The sequence below is a fragment of the Loxodonta africana genome, chromosome 12 (assembly GCF_030014295.1).
Source record: "Loxodonta africana isolate mLoxAfr1 chromosome 12, mLoxAfr1.hap2, whole genome shotgun sequence".
NCBI lineage: Eukaryota > Metazoa > Chordata > Mammalia > Proboscidea > Elephantidae > Loxodonta > Loxodonta africana.
In genome coordinates, this window is record NC_087353.1 from 98,903,351 (window position 1) to 98,920,600 (window position 17,250).

At 52.4% G+C, this 17,250-nt stretch overlaps 2 protein-coding genes across 4 annotated transcripts; one reads left to right on the forward strand and one right to left on the reverse strand.

The window, feature by feature from the left end:
* Positions 1 to 271: 271 nt before the first annotated feature.
* PDAP1 (PDGFA associated protein 1) lies at positions 272 to 10,761 on the reverse strand. 2 transcript variants are annotated; one of them, XM_003416528.3, is made up of 6 exons: positions 10,630 to 10,761; positions 7,871 to 7,962; positions 6,493 to 6,603; positions 4,513 to 4,634; positions 2,183 to 2,334; positions 272 to 1,008 (listed from the first exon to the last, which is right to left on the reverse strand). In XM_003416528.3, exons 1-6 carry the CDS (start codon positions 10,640 to 10,642, stop codon positions 950 to 952), a joined length of 549 nt encoding a protein of 182 aa, XP_003416576.1. In that variant the 5' UTR covers positions 10,643 to 10,761; the 3' UTR covers positions 272 to 949. The 2 variants fall into 2 exon arrangements, with proteins under 2 accessions (XP_003416576.1, XP_023411737.1); XM_023555969.2 differs by lacking the exon at positions 272 to 1,008 and having other exon boundaries at positions 1,015 to 2,334.
* Positions 10,762 to 10,966: 205 nt separating this feature from the next.
* On the forward strand, positions 10,967 to 17,030 carry BUD31 (BUD31 homolog). Of its 2 annotated transcripts, none has more exons than XM_003416530.4 (6): positions 10,967 to 11,094; positions 12,191 to 12,295; positions 12,862 to 12,983; positions 15,007 to 15,129; positions 15,320 to 15,486; positions 16,802 to 17,030. In XM_003416530.4, exons 3-6 carry the CDS (start codon positions 12,890 to 12,892, stop codon positions 16,850 to 16,852), a joined length of 435 nt encoding a protein of 144 aa, XP_003416578.1. In that variant the 5' UTR covers positions 10,967 to 11,094; positions 12,191 to 12,295; positions 12,862 to 12,889; the 3' UTR covers positions 16,853 to 17,030. The 2 variants fall into 2 exon arrangements, with proteins under 2 accessions (XP_003416578.1, XP_023411738.1); XM_023555970.2 differs by lacking the exon at positions 10,967 to 11,094 and adding an exon at positions 11,752 to 11,830.
* Positions 17,031 to 17,250: the final 220 nt, after the last annotated feature.

Here is a 17,250-nt window from a genome sequence, read left to right on the forward strand (position 1 = left end):
GCACCCAAAGGATAGGAAGAAGGGAGCCCTGCTGTGGGCCATGCACAGGTCTGTGGCACTTCTGGCCCCGGGTCCCTACTTGGTAAAAGCAGCGAGGGGCTGGCTCTGGTACTGAGGTCTCTTTCAGCAAGCTTCTCAGTGTCACCGGACCCCTGAACTAGGCATGCGCCCAGAACCTTGTCAGGCAGGCCTGCCTGAAGAATGACACCATGCCCTGCTGGGTGATAACGGCCCAGGCATAGGGGGCCCAAAGATGATCCTGAGGCAAGGATTACGATAACGTCAACTTTAATCTGCCAAATATACAAGTTGAATTTGTGGAGCGTGTTCTGCCTGGGTGCCGCACAGTAAAGAGGTTTCTTGAAATGACTGATGGGCAGGGTTAAAAATGGGCCCTGGCCAGGTGGGTGGGAAGGGGGCAAGAAAGGGCAGAGAGTCTCAGTTGGGGCTGGCCAGGGACGAGCCGGGACCCTCAGGGGCCCAGGGCACGGGCTCCCAGAGGACAGCCGCTCTTGTGAGTGAGCAGCCAGGCAATACAGACTGGGGCTGGTTGTCACAAACTGGTCAGCCACCCTGGGTGCAACCGCCCACTAACGTCCAACCTACCGGAGGAATGGCAGCTCTTCTCACCCCACCTCCCACATACCCACCAAGGGCTCCGAATTCTAAAAACAGCAAACGTTCAAATGGTTACATATGAAATGCTCTCCTGCATCCTTGTCTCAAAGATAGCAGCCGCTCCCTCCCCCCAGACCCTCCCACCCACCATCCCCCCAAACGATTTCTGTGCCAAGATGCAGAGGAGGCCCCAGGCCACAGTGGGGGCTCCCAGCCATGAGGGGCTGCTGCAGCGGCGCCAGGGCACAGGGCGGGCTGCACGCAGAGGTGCTGGCAGAGGTCCTGGCAGCACGGCCCGGCCCCCGGTATCTCCTCTCCCCTGCGGCCAACTTTACTTGTTCAGGGAGAGCGATTGCATTCGTTTTCCTGACAAAGTCGCATCATCTTTTGCTGAGGGGTGGGAAGGGGAGGGAAGGGAAGGAGAGGAGTTAAAACCAAACCAAACCACCCCTACACGCGCTCACACCCCCAGAGCCACGGAGCTTTAGTTTGGTTGGCCTCAGGAAACATTCTGTGCAATGGCTCAGCTGGCAGAGGAGGCCAAGACTCCAGGGACGCCCTGGGATCTAGGCGTCCAGACTTTCCTGACATGTTTGCGTGGCTGCCACAAACTTATTGGCAGCTGCCCCTCCACAAAGGCCCACTGACCCACAATCCACCAGATAAATGGAAACTCTTTCTTGGCCCACCTCCCAGGCAGAACCCCATAATCCCCACCTCTCCCACAGGTTCCGACATCTAAAATCAACACCTTCAAATGGCTGCAGGTGAAATCCTTTCCTCCTTGGGGCTTGTGAAGCAGAGCATGTTATCCCCCGCATGGGAGCTGGGATAAACATGGAACCTCTGGGGCAGCGGAAATGCCCCTGGGCAACTGAGCTCCCATTTCTGGGCCTGTTCCCTCAAACCAGTAAGGAGTCAGGACAGCAGGATCACTAGGGTTCTCCTCGCTCTGACTGTGGAGAGGATTCCATGAGGCTGGGATTCATGGAACGTTGTGAGTTGATCCCTCCTATATAAACTATACCAACTTGCCATAACCAACCTGGATCTAGGGGGAAGCCCCCCACTACCTCCCGTTGGCATGAAGGCAGAGCATGGGGAAAGGGGCACCTGGACCAGACTGTACCCAGCCCACCCCACCCACCAGGCCCCTTCAACAGACTGGTGATCCTAGGCAGCACTCCATGCTTCACAAGGCACCAGAGACCTCAGTTGAACTTTCTAGCCTTGAAGGTCTGTACTGGGTGCATGAGCCTCTGAGGCTTCTCTCTGCCAGTGACCACTGTTGACAGTGCTCTGCTAAGGTTCAAAACCACCTTGCACTCCATGTCGCTTCAGACCCTCCTAGCACTCTGGGAGATGGCAGGCAGGAATGCCCAAGCCCACCTGACAGAACCACGAGAAGGTGCCATCTGATCACGCTACTCCTCACACAGTCCCGTTTACAGACAGGACACTGAGGCTGGACTTGGTGGCTTGCTGGGAACCGTGTCCATCAGTCAGCAACCCGTCTGTGCCTCTCCCGAGCAGTCATCCGTCTCGCCTGCAGCCCAGAACTTACCTTTCCTCTCCTCTTCTTTCTTCCTGGCAGCTTCCTCCCGCTGTTTCCGGATGATCGCCAGCCGGGCGAGGTCAGCCTTGGCCTGCTCGGTCTTCCCAGCTAAATGCATTTTCATGTATCGCTCTTTTGCTTTCTGCTTCTCGATTTCTTCTCTGTTTGGGTAAAATGGTGTCAAAGGGAACATCTTCCCCACCATTTAGCGGAGCTGGACGTGGGAGCCAGAACAAAGGCCAAGGACTCAGGCTTAGGGCCAAAGTGGGGAGGGCCCTGGCTTGTATGTGCCCTCTGTGTGATGGACACTCACCTGGCAAGCAGTGGAAGAGCTGGAACCTGCGCACATGTGTGCCTAAGGGGAGGGGCTGAATGGTGCACTCAATGTCCTCAGATGGAAGACATGGGTGGGGAGGTGAGCTTGGCACCTGTGACCTTCAGAGCCTTAGCCTGTAAGAGGACGATGTCTGGCTTGGGGGATGACATTCAGAGTTTTCATGACTAGGTCCTGATGTCCATGGTGAGAAAGGGGGACCAAGACAAGCGAACTACATATCCACAGAAGATGGCCAGGAGAACAAAGGCACTAGACACCACATTCCATAAGGAAGAAAAAACGGTGCAGGTGGCCCCAAGCCATGGTTAAGGACCATGATCGGAATACTGACACATCTAATCTCAGATTAGAATGGTGTGGGACTGGGCAGCATTTCATTCTGTTTTACATAAGGTTGTTATGAATCACAACCGACTCAATGGCACGCAACAACAACAGTTATCTGAGGTCAATGCGACATGGCCATTCTCAGCCAGAGAAGCTCCCATATACAAGAGGCTGCCTCCCAAGGGGGTGGGGCCCCATCAGTGGGGCTGTGGGAACAAAAGCCAGACTGGCCCAGGGCGAAGGTGTCAGCGATTGAACACCACTAGGCAAGGGAAGTGGTGAGGCAAATCCATCGCTCTCTAAGGAGCTCTTTGCAAGCCTGAGATTCTGAACTGGAGTGGGTGCCCTGCATGGTATGAGACAGGAAGGTTCCACCTCCATGGGTTTCTGAAGGGCCAAGTGCTGGAACAGAGTAGGAGCCCTGCCTGGACACACAGAGGCCTCTGCAAGACACAGCTAGGGCACAAGGACAAACAAGGCATGTAAGCCTGCCTAAGGGAGAAAGCATAGCCACCAGGGTATGGGATGAGAAGATGTGCTGCCGGGGAGACGCAGGACAAGCCATGTGCTAAAGATGAGAAGACAACACTCGTCAGCCCAGCAGATCCTCCCAGGGAGGGAGGTCCAGAGTCAGGTGGTGCTGGTCTGGTCCTCAGAGCTCCAAGCCCAGGAGACCACGGAGGCATGTGGAACTATGAGCGAGGCTGCCCGGAGGCTCTGCAGATCCCAGTGAAAACTAGAGTGCCAGGCACGGTACTGGCCTTGACAGCTATTGTCCTGGCAACCCTAAAGGACAGGGTACCAACAGGATCCCTCTTTACTGGTGAGTACACTAAGACCTAGAAAGGCAGTGACTTGTCCACAGCAGCACAGCGGCTAAGTGGCAGAGTTTGGTGTCACTAGAGCCCTTCTGCTCGGGGAAGGCCAGCACCAGCCCAGGCCGTTGGGGTTCTGGGGGCTCAATCCCAAAAGGGAAGCTACTGAAGGAGCAGATGGCTCCTTAGCAGCCTCCACTCATTCCCCAAGCTCACAGGCCTTCCCCATGGGGTTTTCAGACAGCTCCCGTGGTGCCACGGTGTAGTCGGGACAGCACAGTTGGGAAGTGGATTTAAAACCTAGCAGTCCAGCCAGAAGAGAAACCCGGCTGCTCTCCCCAGCACCTTCAGCCCCTTGTCAGGCCCCTAATAGCCATCAGGTTAGGTCACTACCTGTCAAGGACGACTGTGAGCAGGCACACGGTCTCATTCTCACACAACCTATGAGAAGGGACTTGCAGCTCTATTTTCACACGGGACTCAGAGAGAGCTGGGACAGCCAACTGGGGCTGCCTTCTGGACAGCACAGACCCCAGTCCCCGTGGCCACGGCAGTATAGATGGACGCAGGTCAGGAATGGTCAGCCCAGGCTGGAGCAGGGGTGCTCTGGAAGAAGGGACCGTAGGCCAACCCACTGTGTCCCTGGGCCAGCTACTCCAAGTGCAAAGCTCAGGTCTTAATCTTCTATTTTCCCTGACTTCACGTTCCTGTTGGTGAATTTTTTAGGGGGAGAGGAGGAAAGAAGCTGCTGTAGGGGCTTTGGGTAACAAGATGAAACAAATGAACACCACAGCTAGAGCCCTCACCTAGCCTCTGGGAACCGCAGAGCCCAGGTCACAGGCCCACCCAGCAGACGTTACCGTTCTCTCCTCGAAAGCTCCTTCGGCCCGTCCAGATCCAGTTGTGTGACCTTTTTGGTTGTCTGTGCCACCCGGTTGGGGTTCTCAATGTCGATGAGCCCTTCCACACCTTTGCGCTTTTGCTAGGATCGGATAAGATGGTGGCTGTTGGAGAAGTGTAGGTCCTGCAGAGCCCCCAGGGCCGTTCTCTCCCACCATCCCACCAGGATGGGAACACACTTTCGCGCCATGCCCTACCCAGCAGGATGCTGGACCTGGGCCTTACAGAGGGGACAACACTTAGGTGCAGGGACCCCAAGTACAGTGCGGATGTGGTGTGTGTGATGGGAGCCCGGCCCATGCCTGGCCCAGCAGCGGGGGTTATGAGCCCAGCTTTGGAGACGACAGAGTGGAGGCTCAAGGATAATTATCCTGGCAAAGGCCAACTAGGAAGTAAACGGCAGATGAGAGGCAAACCCAAGCCCCATTCATAAGCTCTCAGCCAGGGTGCTTTTCCCCAAAGGTATTTTCCATGGGATTCCGTACCTATTTCAAGCACCTGCTGGATCCCAGGGATGGGTGGGCCAAGGGCGTGTGTCCTCATGACCAATTCCAATCCCCACCCATCTCCACTGATGAGAAGAAGGAAACGCCAACTTGAGATTGAGCCATCGGATCCATAGCCCACATGGGTTTCCAGAGAGGCCCAGGAAGCTGGTGCCCATACCTCCTGCCCTCTCCCCCCTCCCCCCGCCCAGGGGAAGTTCAGGAGGGAATGAGAACACAAATTCTTAACAGCTGGCAGGTTTGGTCAACGTTTTGGGCCCTGCCAGCCCTAGCTTCCCCCTTTAAGCGACCACAGAGACACTTCCAAACACCAATCAACCTGAGCACTCTACAGAGCACCAGATGCTGACCTCCAACGCAGCTCCATATTTATATCTCTCCACCGACCAGACACTGCAAACATGACCCATCTAGAACAGAGCTCAAGACTCACCCCTAAACCTGTTCCTTCCCACGATCCTAGGGACCACCCAATTCCTCTCTTCCCTGCAACTCCACACCCAACCTCAGCAAACCCCAACAAGTCTCTCTCCAAAGACGTCTTGAATCTGTCCACTCATCTCCACTGCCACTGCCACCACCCCAGTCCACGCCACCACGTCTAGTCTGGATGACTGCTGCCATCTCCCTGTTCCTGTACTCAACGCCCTAGCACGCATCTCCAGAGAAGCCAAACGGATCTTTTAAAAACAAATCAGCTGTCAACAATGACTTTAAAACAAAGATGGGAATGCAAGAGGGCAGGGAAACTAGAACAACCAGAATGGAACAGAACGACCACAATGGAAATAACGAGAATGTTTCCGCATCTTGAGAAATGTAACCAATGTCACCGAACAACACGTGTAGAAACTGTTGAATGGGAACCTAAACTACTGTACAAACCTTCACCGAAAACACAATAAAATACTATTTTTTAAAAAATCAGGCATCTCTCTCCCACTTCAAGGCCTCCACCAGCTGCATACTACACTAAAACTCAAACTCCTTCCACGGCCCTTGCCCACCTTTCTTCATCAGCAACACTCTACTCCATACCCACTAAGCCACAGCGCCACCGGCCCCTTTCTGTTCCCTGAACAGGCCAAGCTTACTCCTGCCCCCAGGGCCTTTGCACTTGCTGGTCTGGCTTACTTGACTGTTCTGCAAGCCCATTTCCATATGATTGACTCCTTGTTTTTCAGATGTCAGCTTAAAAGTCACCTCCTATCAACACCACTTCTCCAAGCACCCTCTATCAGAACCCATTTTACTCGCATACTTACCACCACTAGAAATTATTCTGTGAGTTTATTTTATTGGCTATGTCCCCTGCTGCAATGTAAATTCTTAAGAGCAAGGACCTTGTCACATCTACTACTGGGTATGGTGATAACCAGGCACTTGAGAAATGTTCACTGAATGGATGAGTCCAGCCCCCATGGGAATAAATACCTGGTAGTCATCTTCATCCTCCTCACTTTCGTCTGAGTCTAGAGACTTCTTCTCCTTTTTGGGGTCACCTGCAGCCCCATCTCCACCCTCTTCTCCTTGTTCCTCTTCTTCCTGTTTTAGAAATGGACAACCTTGCAAAATCAAAAATGAAAAACAAACCCCCAAGACTCTGATCCCCACCACAACTACCCTCAAGACTGTGTACCTTGAGAAATCAAGCCACTGGAAGGCCGGGACCACATCTGACAAGAGTCCTGCTCTGCGACCCTGGCCCCAGGGGATGAACCAGGGGCCGAGGCAGTCTATTCACTCATTCCAGGCCTGGAGGCTGCTCAGTGTAGCAAGGCCCTCATGCAGCCAGCCTAGGTGAGGAGCTCCTCTCTGGGGCAGCACGACTCAGGCAAGTGGCTATCCCCTGCCCACTGCCCAGCCTGGCATGCATGCACCAAACTGTACTCACTCTCCTTGGGAAGTCCACTCACACTGCCACTGGCACCAGCCACCCCAACCTGCCCTCATAGACGCCCTGCTGCATGGGCTTCCCAGACAACACCCTGGCATGCCCTTTCCCTCCACCTGTCTTGCCTCCTCTCAAAGTCTCTTACAAAAACCTTCTGTCCTTCCTCTGATCTTCAGTGCCTCTGTTCAATTCTCCCTCCTTCCTGTCATTGCTGCCTCTGAGCACTTGCCCACATTCTCCTCCACAAGACCCACCCTGACCCCTCAGTAAGATGTGGCCCCTCCTCTCCATTTCTGGGGCATGAGCTGTGCCACTCATCTGGCCCTGCCCGTGTCACCTGTGCCCTTATTCAGGCATAGATCTAGTGAGTGGAGGGGACATGACCACCGGCAACGAAGGAAACATCCTGTGTCCTAGCGAAGGGCTGAAAAAAGTAGAGGGAACTACTACATCAGAGGGGCCAGTGGGCTGGCGAGGCTGCAGCAGTGAAAGAGGCCCAGAGGAGGTGCACCGAACAAGGTCTTGAGAAAAAAATAGCTCTTTGCCTGTGGGGACGTGGCAGGCAGTCCTGCGTGGCAGGAACAGGAAAGTGAGAGTGCTGGGAGCTCGAACCCCAGCGTGGCAGAGCCTGGAGGAGGGGGAGCCCCCAGAAGGCAGGAACTGTGTCCTTTTCTCTGTGTTCCCACCCAGAGCACAGGACTAAAAACCAATCCACTAGAGCACCATCTGCCAAGTGAACAAAGTTCTTTCTAGTTGGTCCAGTCAGAGGATGGCTTCCGAACTCTGTCGCTTGTTGTTCTGGGACTCCCGCCTGCTGCCCACTGCCCCTGGGATGGGTGGCCCTTGCCTGGTTGCTCTGGGGGCCAGAGGAAGGGCCACCCGGGACCACTGGCATGGCCTGGACAGAAATGTACTCACCCTGGCCTTCTGCTTCTCAGCCTGAAGCTGGGCGTCGATCTCCTCGGGGCTTGTATACTGCCTTGCCCGGCCTTTGTGGCCGCCCTTTCTTCCTGCGCGAGGATCAGCAGTTAGGAGGTGGAAGGGAGGCAGCTTCTGTGACTGCCCCAACCCCCAGAGGGATGCGTCCTGCATGGGCTGCTCTTCTCACCTGCCCCTAGCCAAGTGCCACCCAATATGTCCACTTTCTCCTCCCCTATGTGTGCAAAGGGACACAAGAGCAATATGTGACCCTCCTGATGCACCACCAAACTATGCAGGATGTGGGTTTCCACAAATAAGACCCAAGGGGACAGCACTGGGGAGGGGGCACAGCACGGGGCGACCGGCTAAATCCCAACGTAGTGAGCTTTGATGCAATTGTTGAGAACGTGTAACATTTATGCACCCCACGCCACTATGGTGCTTTTTACTTGCTATGTTCTGTCACAGCCCTGGGCTCATTTGATCCTCAGTACAAATCTAGGGTGTAGGAGTAACTGCCGGTCCTGTTTGTTTTAGAAACCAAGAGACTTAAATGGCGCAGGACTAGGCAGCATTTCCTTCTGTTGTACATGGGGTCACCATGAGTCGGGGGCTGACGTGAGGCCAGCTAACAACAGCAAAAGTCTAAAAGCTAAAAACATGAGTAAGAATTTTAAGAGTATCAGTTTTACAGACTGACTGTCTTGAGCCAGGACACTAGACTGTCACCTGCTATAGCCATCAGCCAATTTTAGAGTAGGGCGGTACGTTCTCTGTGGGCCCCAGAGGATGCTGGATTCCCACCAGAGGACCTCTTCTGGAAACTGAGGCAAACCTGACTTCCAGTGAGCTCCTCACCCACAGCAAAGAATCTGTAATTAGCACAAGCTGCTCAGGCCTCCCCTGATTTCTTAGACAGCAGCTGCAGAGCCATAATTGGGCTGCTGCAGACCACATCACCCATTTTTAATGACTACCTGGCCTCCCAGAGGCGTCTTGGTCTATGCTCATGAAAGTCCTATTGTGAGATCAAGCTTGCCATTTAAAAAACAAAACAACAAAAAACCCCAACACCCTCTTAATGTTCCAGGCAATAGTAACTCCTCAAAACCGGTTACTACAGGTTCTCATCTGCACATCTGGCTTTGTGATAATGAGCTTGCTTTACAGTAACTTTTACTGAAGTTCTTCGAGCTTTTAAAAATGCTTCCCAGTTAGCATAATGGAAACAAATCAGTCCTAGGTGCTTGGTGAATTTTATACTTTTTTTAAAAACACCTTCATGTTTTCTAGGATCCCTGGGTGGCACAACAGGTTTGCACTGACCACTAACCAAAAGGCTGGAGGTTTGAACCCAGCGAGCGGCACCAAGGAAAACAGGCCCAGAGATTTGGTTCTGTAAAGATTAGAGCCAAGAAAATCCTACAGGGCAGCTCTACTGCCATGCGGGGGTCGGAAATCGACTCATCAGTACCTTATAACAACAAAGCTTTTCACAGGCCAAAAGACCAAGCTACGAATTCATATTAAACATTTTGTAATGGTAACTTCCAATTTTGGCCCAAAGTATCCATTAAGTAGGACTCTGGATTGAAAGGACTGTTAGAGCCACTTTCACAGATGCTCATGCTGAGGAACGTGGAAGGTACACGGCTCCCCCAGCTCCAGAATAAATCAGTAAAGAAACAGATTTGAACAGACCCAGCTCTGTCAATCTCATTATCTCTGGAAGTAGAGTCAGAAGGTCACTTAGGTGTGAAAAAGCTCCAGGTAGATGTTCCTGGGCTGAGTGCACCGAGTGCATTTTAACCAACTTGACACATGAGCTGCCACTATTAACGGAACAGCTGTTCCCGGCCAGGAGCTAACCAGGCACTCCGTCTGTTCCATCATTTTCCGACTCCCACCCCGGCTCTGAGCAAAGAGCCACTACCCAGTGTTCCCGATGCGGAAAACAAGCTGTGTTCAAGGCCACAGAGTTAGACAGTGACGCCGCTGGGACTCCAGCCGGGGACTACTGACTCTCAGGGGAAAGAGGACGGAGGACCGTCTTCAACAAACCGAGTCACGGACTCTCTACCTTCTCGGCCTTACAAATAAAAATGCTTAGTATCTGTTGGGCCCTTAGCGGCTGCCAGGCATCCTGTCGAGAGCTCCGATTACCTGGCTAAAGCCTCGCGCGTCAGGCTTACGAGGCAGGTACAATTCTCATCCCCATGACAAGTGAGGAAAGAGACACAGGGAGGTTAAGAGACTTGGCTCGAAGGCACAAATGGAACCGCTACCGGAGAGAGGCGTCACAGTCAGGTCGGCCGGGCTCAAGAGCATCCCGTTAAGGCTCATTCGGCAAAGGCCCGGCCCGGCCGGAGCCCGAGAGGGCCGGCGTTTTACACGCGAGGCAGGCGGGCCCGGTCACAGGCGCGGGACGCGGTGACTCAGTCCCCGGCCAGCCTCGAAGCGAGAGAAAACTTCAGACGCCCTAGGCCTGGAGAAGCGCGCCCCGATCCAGCCTCGGTGCCGGGGAGAACCAGGGCCTCTGGGACCCCTGAGACCCCTGAAGGAGTGGCTCTAGGCCACCACGGTCCTCAGTTTCCACATCGGAACAATTGGGCGTCGAGGCCCAGCCCTGGCCCTCAGCCGACAAGGACGCCCGCCCTCTGCGCTGCTCTCCGAGACACATCGCGGGCTGAGGGGACAGTGGGACTGGGATTCTGGCCGCCCCTCAAGGCCCTCGGGACACGCGCTCCCGCTCTCACCTCCTTTAGGCATCGCGGCTCCGGCGGCTCCTGCGGCGGCGCCTCAGAACTGACACAGGAACCGGAAATTCCTCGGGCACGACTCTTTCCGCCCGGCCAAGTGCCCACCGCGCGCCGCCGCAGCCACCGTGAGGACCGGGGACCTCGGAGAGGCCCCCAGCAAGAAGAGGGGCTGTCCAGCACGCTGCCTGAATCTAGGCTCGCCAGCAAGCAGTCTGGCAACAGCGCCCCCGGCGGCCTCGCCAGGGAAGACGCGTGTTCCTGCCAGCCACCCCTCCCCGGAAAGGGAGGACGCAGGGTAACGGCGGCTCCGGAATTCTCTATAGGCAGCTCTGTGGACACCTAAGATGACGCAATCCCCACGCGAGGAGGGGCGGGGCTCCGCGAGGACCTCATCCCCAGAGATCACGTGAGAAGCGGAAGCAGGCAGCAAAGACGCGCTGGACGAAAGAGACGGCGTTTTCGGTGGGTGTTTGGGTGCCTTGGTAACGGTTTTAGCCAGAGGTTGGAGGTCTGCGCTGACCCAGAGTGCTATCTGAGCAACTGGACTGGGATGGGGTCGGGCCGCTTAATTGGGAGCCCGGAGTGAGTTTCCGGGAGAAGGCGGTGCCTTTGTTGTTTTGCGAGGGCATGGCAGATTTGTGGGCTTTCTTGCTGCTAGGCGTCTTTTCACGCCGTTTTCTTCGCCGGGGACTTGTTTCCTTTACATCTTGTTTATGCTTTTAATGCGTCTTTCGTTGCCTTACTTTCCTTGAACCTTACCTAAAGTCTTACAGTATTTTCTCTCCCTTCTGAGCGTTCTTCCCCTCTCTTCTTCCTCGAGTGCTCCTAAGGGATGATGGTTTTTGCGCCTCCCGCCACTTTTTTTTGACCCGGTTACCTCGTACTTGCCCCGGGAGGCCGCCTCTGACTCCCAGGCTGGGCCAAAAAAAAAAAAAACCAAGCCCGTTGTTGTCCAGTCGATTCCGACTTACAGCGACCGTATAGGACAGAGTAGAACTGCCCCATAGGGTTTCCAAGGTGCGGCTGATGGATTCGAGCTGCCAACCTTTTGGTTACAAGCCAGGCTCTTGATCACCGCGGGTAATAGGAAAATGATCCTTTTCTTATTACTGGCTGTATCTGTGCCCTCGCAGACCATCCTCTGTAGCTTCACACGGAGAAGAACAGTGTAAAGAGCACTGACCCTGCCAGTTTGCAGGTATGGGGCCCTGACTTTACCTGTTGGAGTTTGATTTCACTGCTGTAAGGTTGCTATGGAGAGTTCATGAGAGGAGGCGGACTGTGTGTCGCAGGCATCTTGGTAAACTCAGTCAACTGTCAGAAGGGAAGGACCGGGTGAATTTGGGGGAGCTGTGTCAGTTGTGCTTAAAGGTTAGCAACAATTGGCCTGCATTCTCTTTGCCAGCTAGGAAATGCTGTGTGGTTTGAAAAGTGCTCTGCTCTTCAGCTTTGGACTGGTTTATTGCATGGACTGTCCATGACTCGTCTTTGGGTAGCTCGTTTGATAGACCTAAAAGGGATCACAGCAATCAGCTAATCCACTGCCTTCGTTTTACAGATGAGGAGACTGAGGACCAGAGAGGGAAAGTGACCTTCCCAGAGTCACAGCAAGTAAATGGTAGAGCTGAACAAGAACCCAAGCCTGTGACTGCAGAATCCAGAGGTATTCCCAATATACTCTTAGAAAGTAGATCCTAAGGTGCTTTGGTTTTACAGCTGTTTCTTTCCCTCGTAAATATTCATTCTCCCACCTCCCCCAGTCTTAGCCCTTCTCACACTGCATTATAGTCATCCTTTCAGCTTTCTGTTGTGTCCCCTGCTAGAATGTCACCTTCTGGGGGCAGAAGCTCTTTCTTAAATCATCCAGTACAGGGTTCAGACAGTAGGTGATGTTAATGATAACGGTAAGCATTTATTAAGTACAGGTTATATATTGGGCACTTGATAGATACAATTAAGTTTTCACAATGATCTTATAAGGTAGCTTTTCTTATGCTCATCTGACAGATGAGTAAACTGAGATTTAGTGATTTTCAGGAGCTTTCTAAAGTCATGACAGTGGTTAAGTAGCAGAGTCAGGATTTGAATCCAGGCATTTATAATGCTGAACCCTTTCTAGGAGCCACTGCCCTGCACTACAGGAAGTGGATGTGTGCCATAGTGGTAGCTTGTGAAGGCCTTTGAGGATCTGAGGTTCAGAAACCAATTCAGTTCATTTTTTTTTCCTAGATCTTTACAAATTATTTTGTGAATAAAAATGCCTAAAGTCAAAAGAAGCCGGAAAGCTCCCCCAGATGGCTGGGAGTTGATTGAACCAACACTGGATGAATTAGATCAAAAGATGAGAGAAGGTGAGTGTGGAAGTACCTGTCCTGGTTGGCTGAGTCCTGGAGTCACAGGCTGAGGTGCCTCCAGGGGCCAGGCAAAATGAAGTATAAATCAGAAGGGGTGGTGCCACTGTGTCTCCTGACGTGGACGTATCTTGTTTGTTTATAAACTCAAAAACCAAACCCGTTGTTGATTCTGACTCATGGTGACCCCATGTGTTACACAGAGAAACTTCCATAGGGTTTTCTTAGATGGACTTTTGGTGGAAGCAGATGGCCAGACTTTTTTCCTGCAGCACTGCTGGGTGTGTTTGAACTACCAACCTTTGGGTTAGCAGTCAAGCTCAAACCATTTGTGCTGCCCAGGGACCTCTACTGGCTCATAAAAAAACAAAACCCAAGCCCACTGCTGTCAACCCTATTCTGACTCATAGGGACCCTTTAGCACAGAGTAGAACTGACCCATAGGGTTTCCAAGGCTGAAATCTTTTTTTTGATTTTTATTATTATATTTTAGATGAAGGTTTACAGAACAGTCTAGCTTCTTGTGAAATAATTAGTATGTGTATTGCTATGGGGCAGTTCTGCTCTGTCCTATAGGGTTGCTATGAGTCAGAATTGACTTGACAGCCCTGGGTTTTATTGTTTTGTGACATTGGTTACCAACCCTGTGACACGTCCACACTCTCTCGACCTTGGGTTCTCTGTTACCAGCTTTGCTGTTCCATCCTGCCTTCCGGTCCTTGCCGTTGGTCTTCTGTACTCCTTTTATTTAATGGGCTTGTCTAATCTTTGGTTGAAGGGTGAACCTCAGGAGTGACTTTAGTATGGAGTTAAGAGGGTGACGGGGGGCCATACTCTCCGGGATCTCCGGTCTTTGTCAGGCCAGTAACTCTGGTCTATTTTGTGGTCTGTCGTTGTTCTATGTCATGGCGTTTGTTTATCCATTCGTCTGTTGATGGGCATCTAGGTTGTTTCCACCTCTTTGCAATTGTGAATGATGCTGCAACGAACATGGGCGTGTATATGTTTATTCGTTGGATAACTTATTTCTCTAGAATATATTCCTAGGAGTGGGATTGCTAGTATTTCTATTTCTAGCTTTTTAAGGAAGTACCATATCGTTTTCCAAAGCGGTTGTACTATCTTGCATTCCCACCAGCAGTGCTTAAGAGTTCCAGTCTCCCCGCAGCCTCTCCAACATTTGTTTTCTGTTTTTTTGATTCGTGCCAGTAATGCCAGGGTGAGACGGTATCTCCTTGTGGTTTTGATTTGCATTTCTTGAATGGCTAGTGACTGCAAGCATTTCCTGTGTCTGTTAGCCACCTAAATGTTTTTTTTTTTGGCGAAGTGTCTGTTCATCTCCTTTGCCCCTTTTTAAGTTGGAATATTTGTCTTTTGTTGTAGAGGTGCTAGATTTTCCTATAGATTTTAGAGATTAGACGTTTGTCAGATTTGTCATAGTCAAAAGTTTTTTTCCAGTCTGTAGGTTCTCTTTTTAATCTTTTAGTGAAGTCTTTTGATAAGCATAAGTGCTTAATTTTTAGAAGATCCCAGTTCTCTAGCGTATCTTTTGGAGTTTGTGTGTTGTTGGTTATGGTTTGTATCCTGTTAATGCTGTCCATTAGGGTGTCTAGTGCTGATCCTATTTTGTCTTCTATGATCTTTATGGTTTTTGGTTTTATGTTTAGGTCTTTGATCTGTTTTGAAATTTTTTTTTTTTTTTTTTTATGTTTTCTAAAGGACTTCTAGGAGCCCTGGTGGCACAGTGGTTAAGAGCTACGACTGCTAACCAAAAGGTCGGCAGTTCAAGTTCACTAGCCGCTCCTTGGAAACCCTGTGGGGCAGGTCTACTGTGTCTGTAGGGTCGCTAGGAGTCGGAATCAATTTGATGGTGGGTTTAATGAATATAAAGTGGTATTTGGGGTTTAATGAATATATAGTGGTACTTCTTCTTTAACCTTGATCGTTGAAAAATAACACTATATCCTGTGTAGGCTAACTTCTCCCCCAAAGCCAACTAACTAATCTACCCTTTTGTCCACAGCGGAGACAGAGCCTCATGAGGGGAAAAGGAAAGTGGAGTCTCTGTGGCCCATCTTCAGGATCCACCACCAGAAAACCCGATACATCTTTGACCTCTTTTATAAGCGGAAGGCCATAAGCAGAGGTATTTGGCTAAATTCTCTTGGCCTTACAAATGTGAATGATTTTCAGAGTTATTTAAGTCATGCTGTCCTGATGTTTTTTTAGAGCTAACAAAAGAGGTGTGCCCAAGGTTGGGTAAATACTTTCCCATGAAGGGTGGGTGGGGGAGGCTGGTTACAGCAGGTCTGATGCCTGTCCCATCTTCCTGACAGAGCTGTACGAATACTGCATTAAGGAAGGCTACGCCGACAAAAACCTGATCGCCAAGTGGAAGAAGCAAGGCTACGAGAACCTGTGCTGCCTGCGCTGCATTCAGACTCGGGACACCAACTTCGGGACCAACTGCATCTGCCGGGTCCCCAAAAGCAAGCTGGAAGTGGTGGGTCCTCCCATGCCTGGGATTGGTGCTCTGGTTGACTCAAGGAATCTTGTTATTTTGTGCTGGGGTGTGGCTTTGTCGCGGGACGTCCTGCTGGCCACCCCTCCAGGGAGTGAATCACAATCAGCAGTGCCTGTTACATGGGGTTTGGTGGTACTAGTGTTTGTTAGGTCTGGGGGTCAAGCTCAGCTCCACCCTGGGGCACATTATTGAACTCCCTTAAAGCCTGTTTCTCATCTATAAACTGGGGTGATGATACCTGCCTCAGGTGGCTGGGAGGGTTAAATCAGAGAAGGGCAGGCCCGTCCCGTCCCTCTAGTCCTTCTTTCTGTCTCAGCCCATCTGGTGTTCCAGGCCTCCTTCCCCTCACAGTGATAATTTCACATTACCATTCACTGTATTTCAGAACCTGCCATTCCAAAACTAGGCTAGGCAACTCGAGTATGGTGGTGGCGGGTGCAGGCCATCTGGGGCAGAGCTACAGCACGAACCAGGAGAGGACCTGCAGTGCTGGCCATTGGTGGCTCTCCCTGCACAGTCAGGAAGCTCGGGGACAGGTCTGCTGAGCAGTAGAGAGTAAGCGAACAGAGGAGAGCGAGCAAGGGCGGCCTCCCCGAGGGAAGCTCTGGTGCTGGACTTGTTTGGGGGGGGGGGGGCGGGGGCGGTGCCATGGTAGAGTCTGGACGGGGGCATGCTGTCCTGGCCCTGCAGCCAGAGGACAGCCGGTTCCAACTTTGCTATATTTCACCATAGGATTTTGTTTGCTTAGGGTCTTGCTGCTTCAAAAAGGGGGAAAAAATAAAAACAACTGCTCTGTGAGCAGCTGGCACAGGTCCCTGGCCAGACATCCATCCCCACCTGGGCAAGGAACACCATCTGCTGGCTAGAGATGCCAGTGCACACCCACCCTCCTTCCTGGGCCCTACCAGAGGGGGCACTGAGGCCCCTTTGCCCCCCCCCCAGCCCCCACCCCCAGTGGTACAGGCCCACCTCCAGCTCAGTCAGGGTATACCATGCTCACTGAGTGAGCAGAATAAGTCACCTGGATCTTCTCTCTTTTTTTTTGGCAAGCCTGAATAGTTGAGAAAGCAGTAACTGTTTCCATTTTCATGAGGGATTGGGTTCCCCACCTCCAGAACTGGCACTGAGGGGTTTCTGAGGAGCATCCTCGAGGGAGGCAGTGTTCCACTGCTGCTCTCTTCAGCGGGAGGACAGCTGTGTATGTGTCAGTGGGGGGTGGGGGACACCAGCAGGGAGCTGCTGCCTGCTGGAGCCCGGCCTGGGTGCGACCCTTAGCCCTTGGTCTCTGTTGCAGGGCCGGATCATCGAGTGCACGCACTGTGGCTGCCGGGGGTGCTCCGGCTGAGGCCCCCCAGCCTTACCCCACTCCATCCTGGACTTCGGACATCGTAGGCTCTGTGTTTGCTGTCCCCGCCCCCCTTTCGTGGGAGTCGCTCTTAGCTACCAGCACTATCCCAGACCCGCACCGGAGCGTGGGCTCCCCTGGGGAAGACTTTGGTGTTCATTAGCTGTGATTTGTAAAAATAAAACCTCTCAGCCTCATGGCCTGTGTTCGTTCTTTCAGAGCAGCAGAGTTTGTGGATCCCATGGGATAGTGCCAGGGACTCAGTGCTCGGCAACTGAGCAGGTTCATGTGCCTTATTTGCAGTGGGGACAGGCTCCTCAGGTGATCGTGAAGTTGTCCTTTGAAGATGGTGTGAGTAGCCCCCAGACTTGCTGTGAGCTGCCCAGCTTCTCCGGGCT

What these genes read in the sequence shown, in the direction of transcription:
- PDAP1 (XM_023555969.2), bottom strand. An exon ending in CTGAGAAGCAGAAGGCCAGG is followed by an intron (nt 6,604 to 7,870) that starts GTGAGTACATTT and finishes TTTCTAAAACAG; the next exon opens with GAAGAAGAGGAACAAGGAGA. An exon ending in AGGATGAAGATGACTACCAG is followed by an intron (nt 4,635 to 6,492) that starts GTATTTATTCCC and finishes ATCCGATCCTAG; the next exon opens with CAAAAGCGCAAAGGTGTGGA.
- BUD31 (XM_003416530.4), top strand. Translation starts at nt 12,890, where the DNA reads ATGCCTAAAGTCAAAAGAAGCCGGAAAGCTCCCCCAGATGGCTGGGAG. An exon ending in AGATCAAAAGATGAGAGAAG is followed by an intron (nt 12,984 to 15,006) that starts GTGAGTGTGGAA and finishes TTTTGTCCACAG; the next exon opens with CGGAGACAGAGCCTCATGAG. An exon ending in GCGGAAGGCCATAAGCAGAG is followed by an intron (nt 15,130 to 15,319) that starts GTATTTGGCTAA and finishes TCTTCCTGACAG; the next exon opens with AGCTGTACGAATACTGCATT.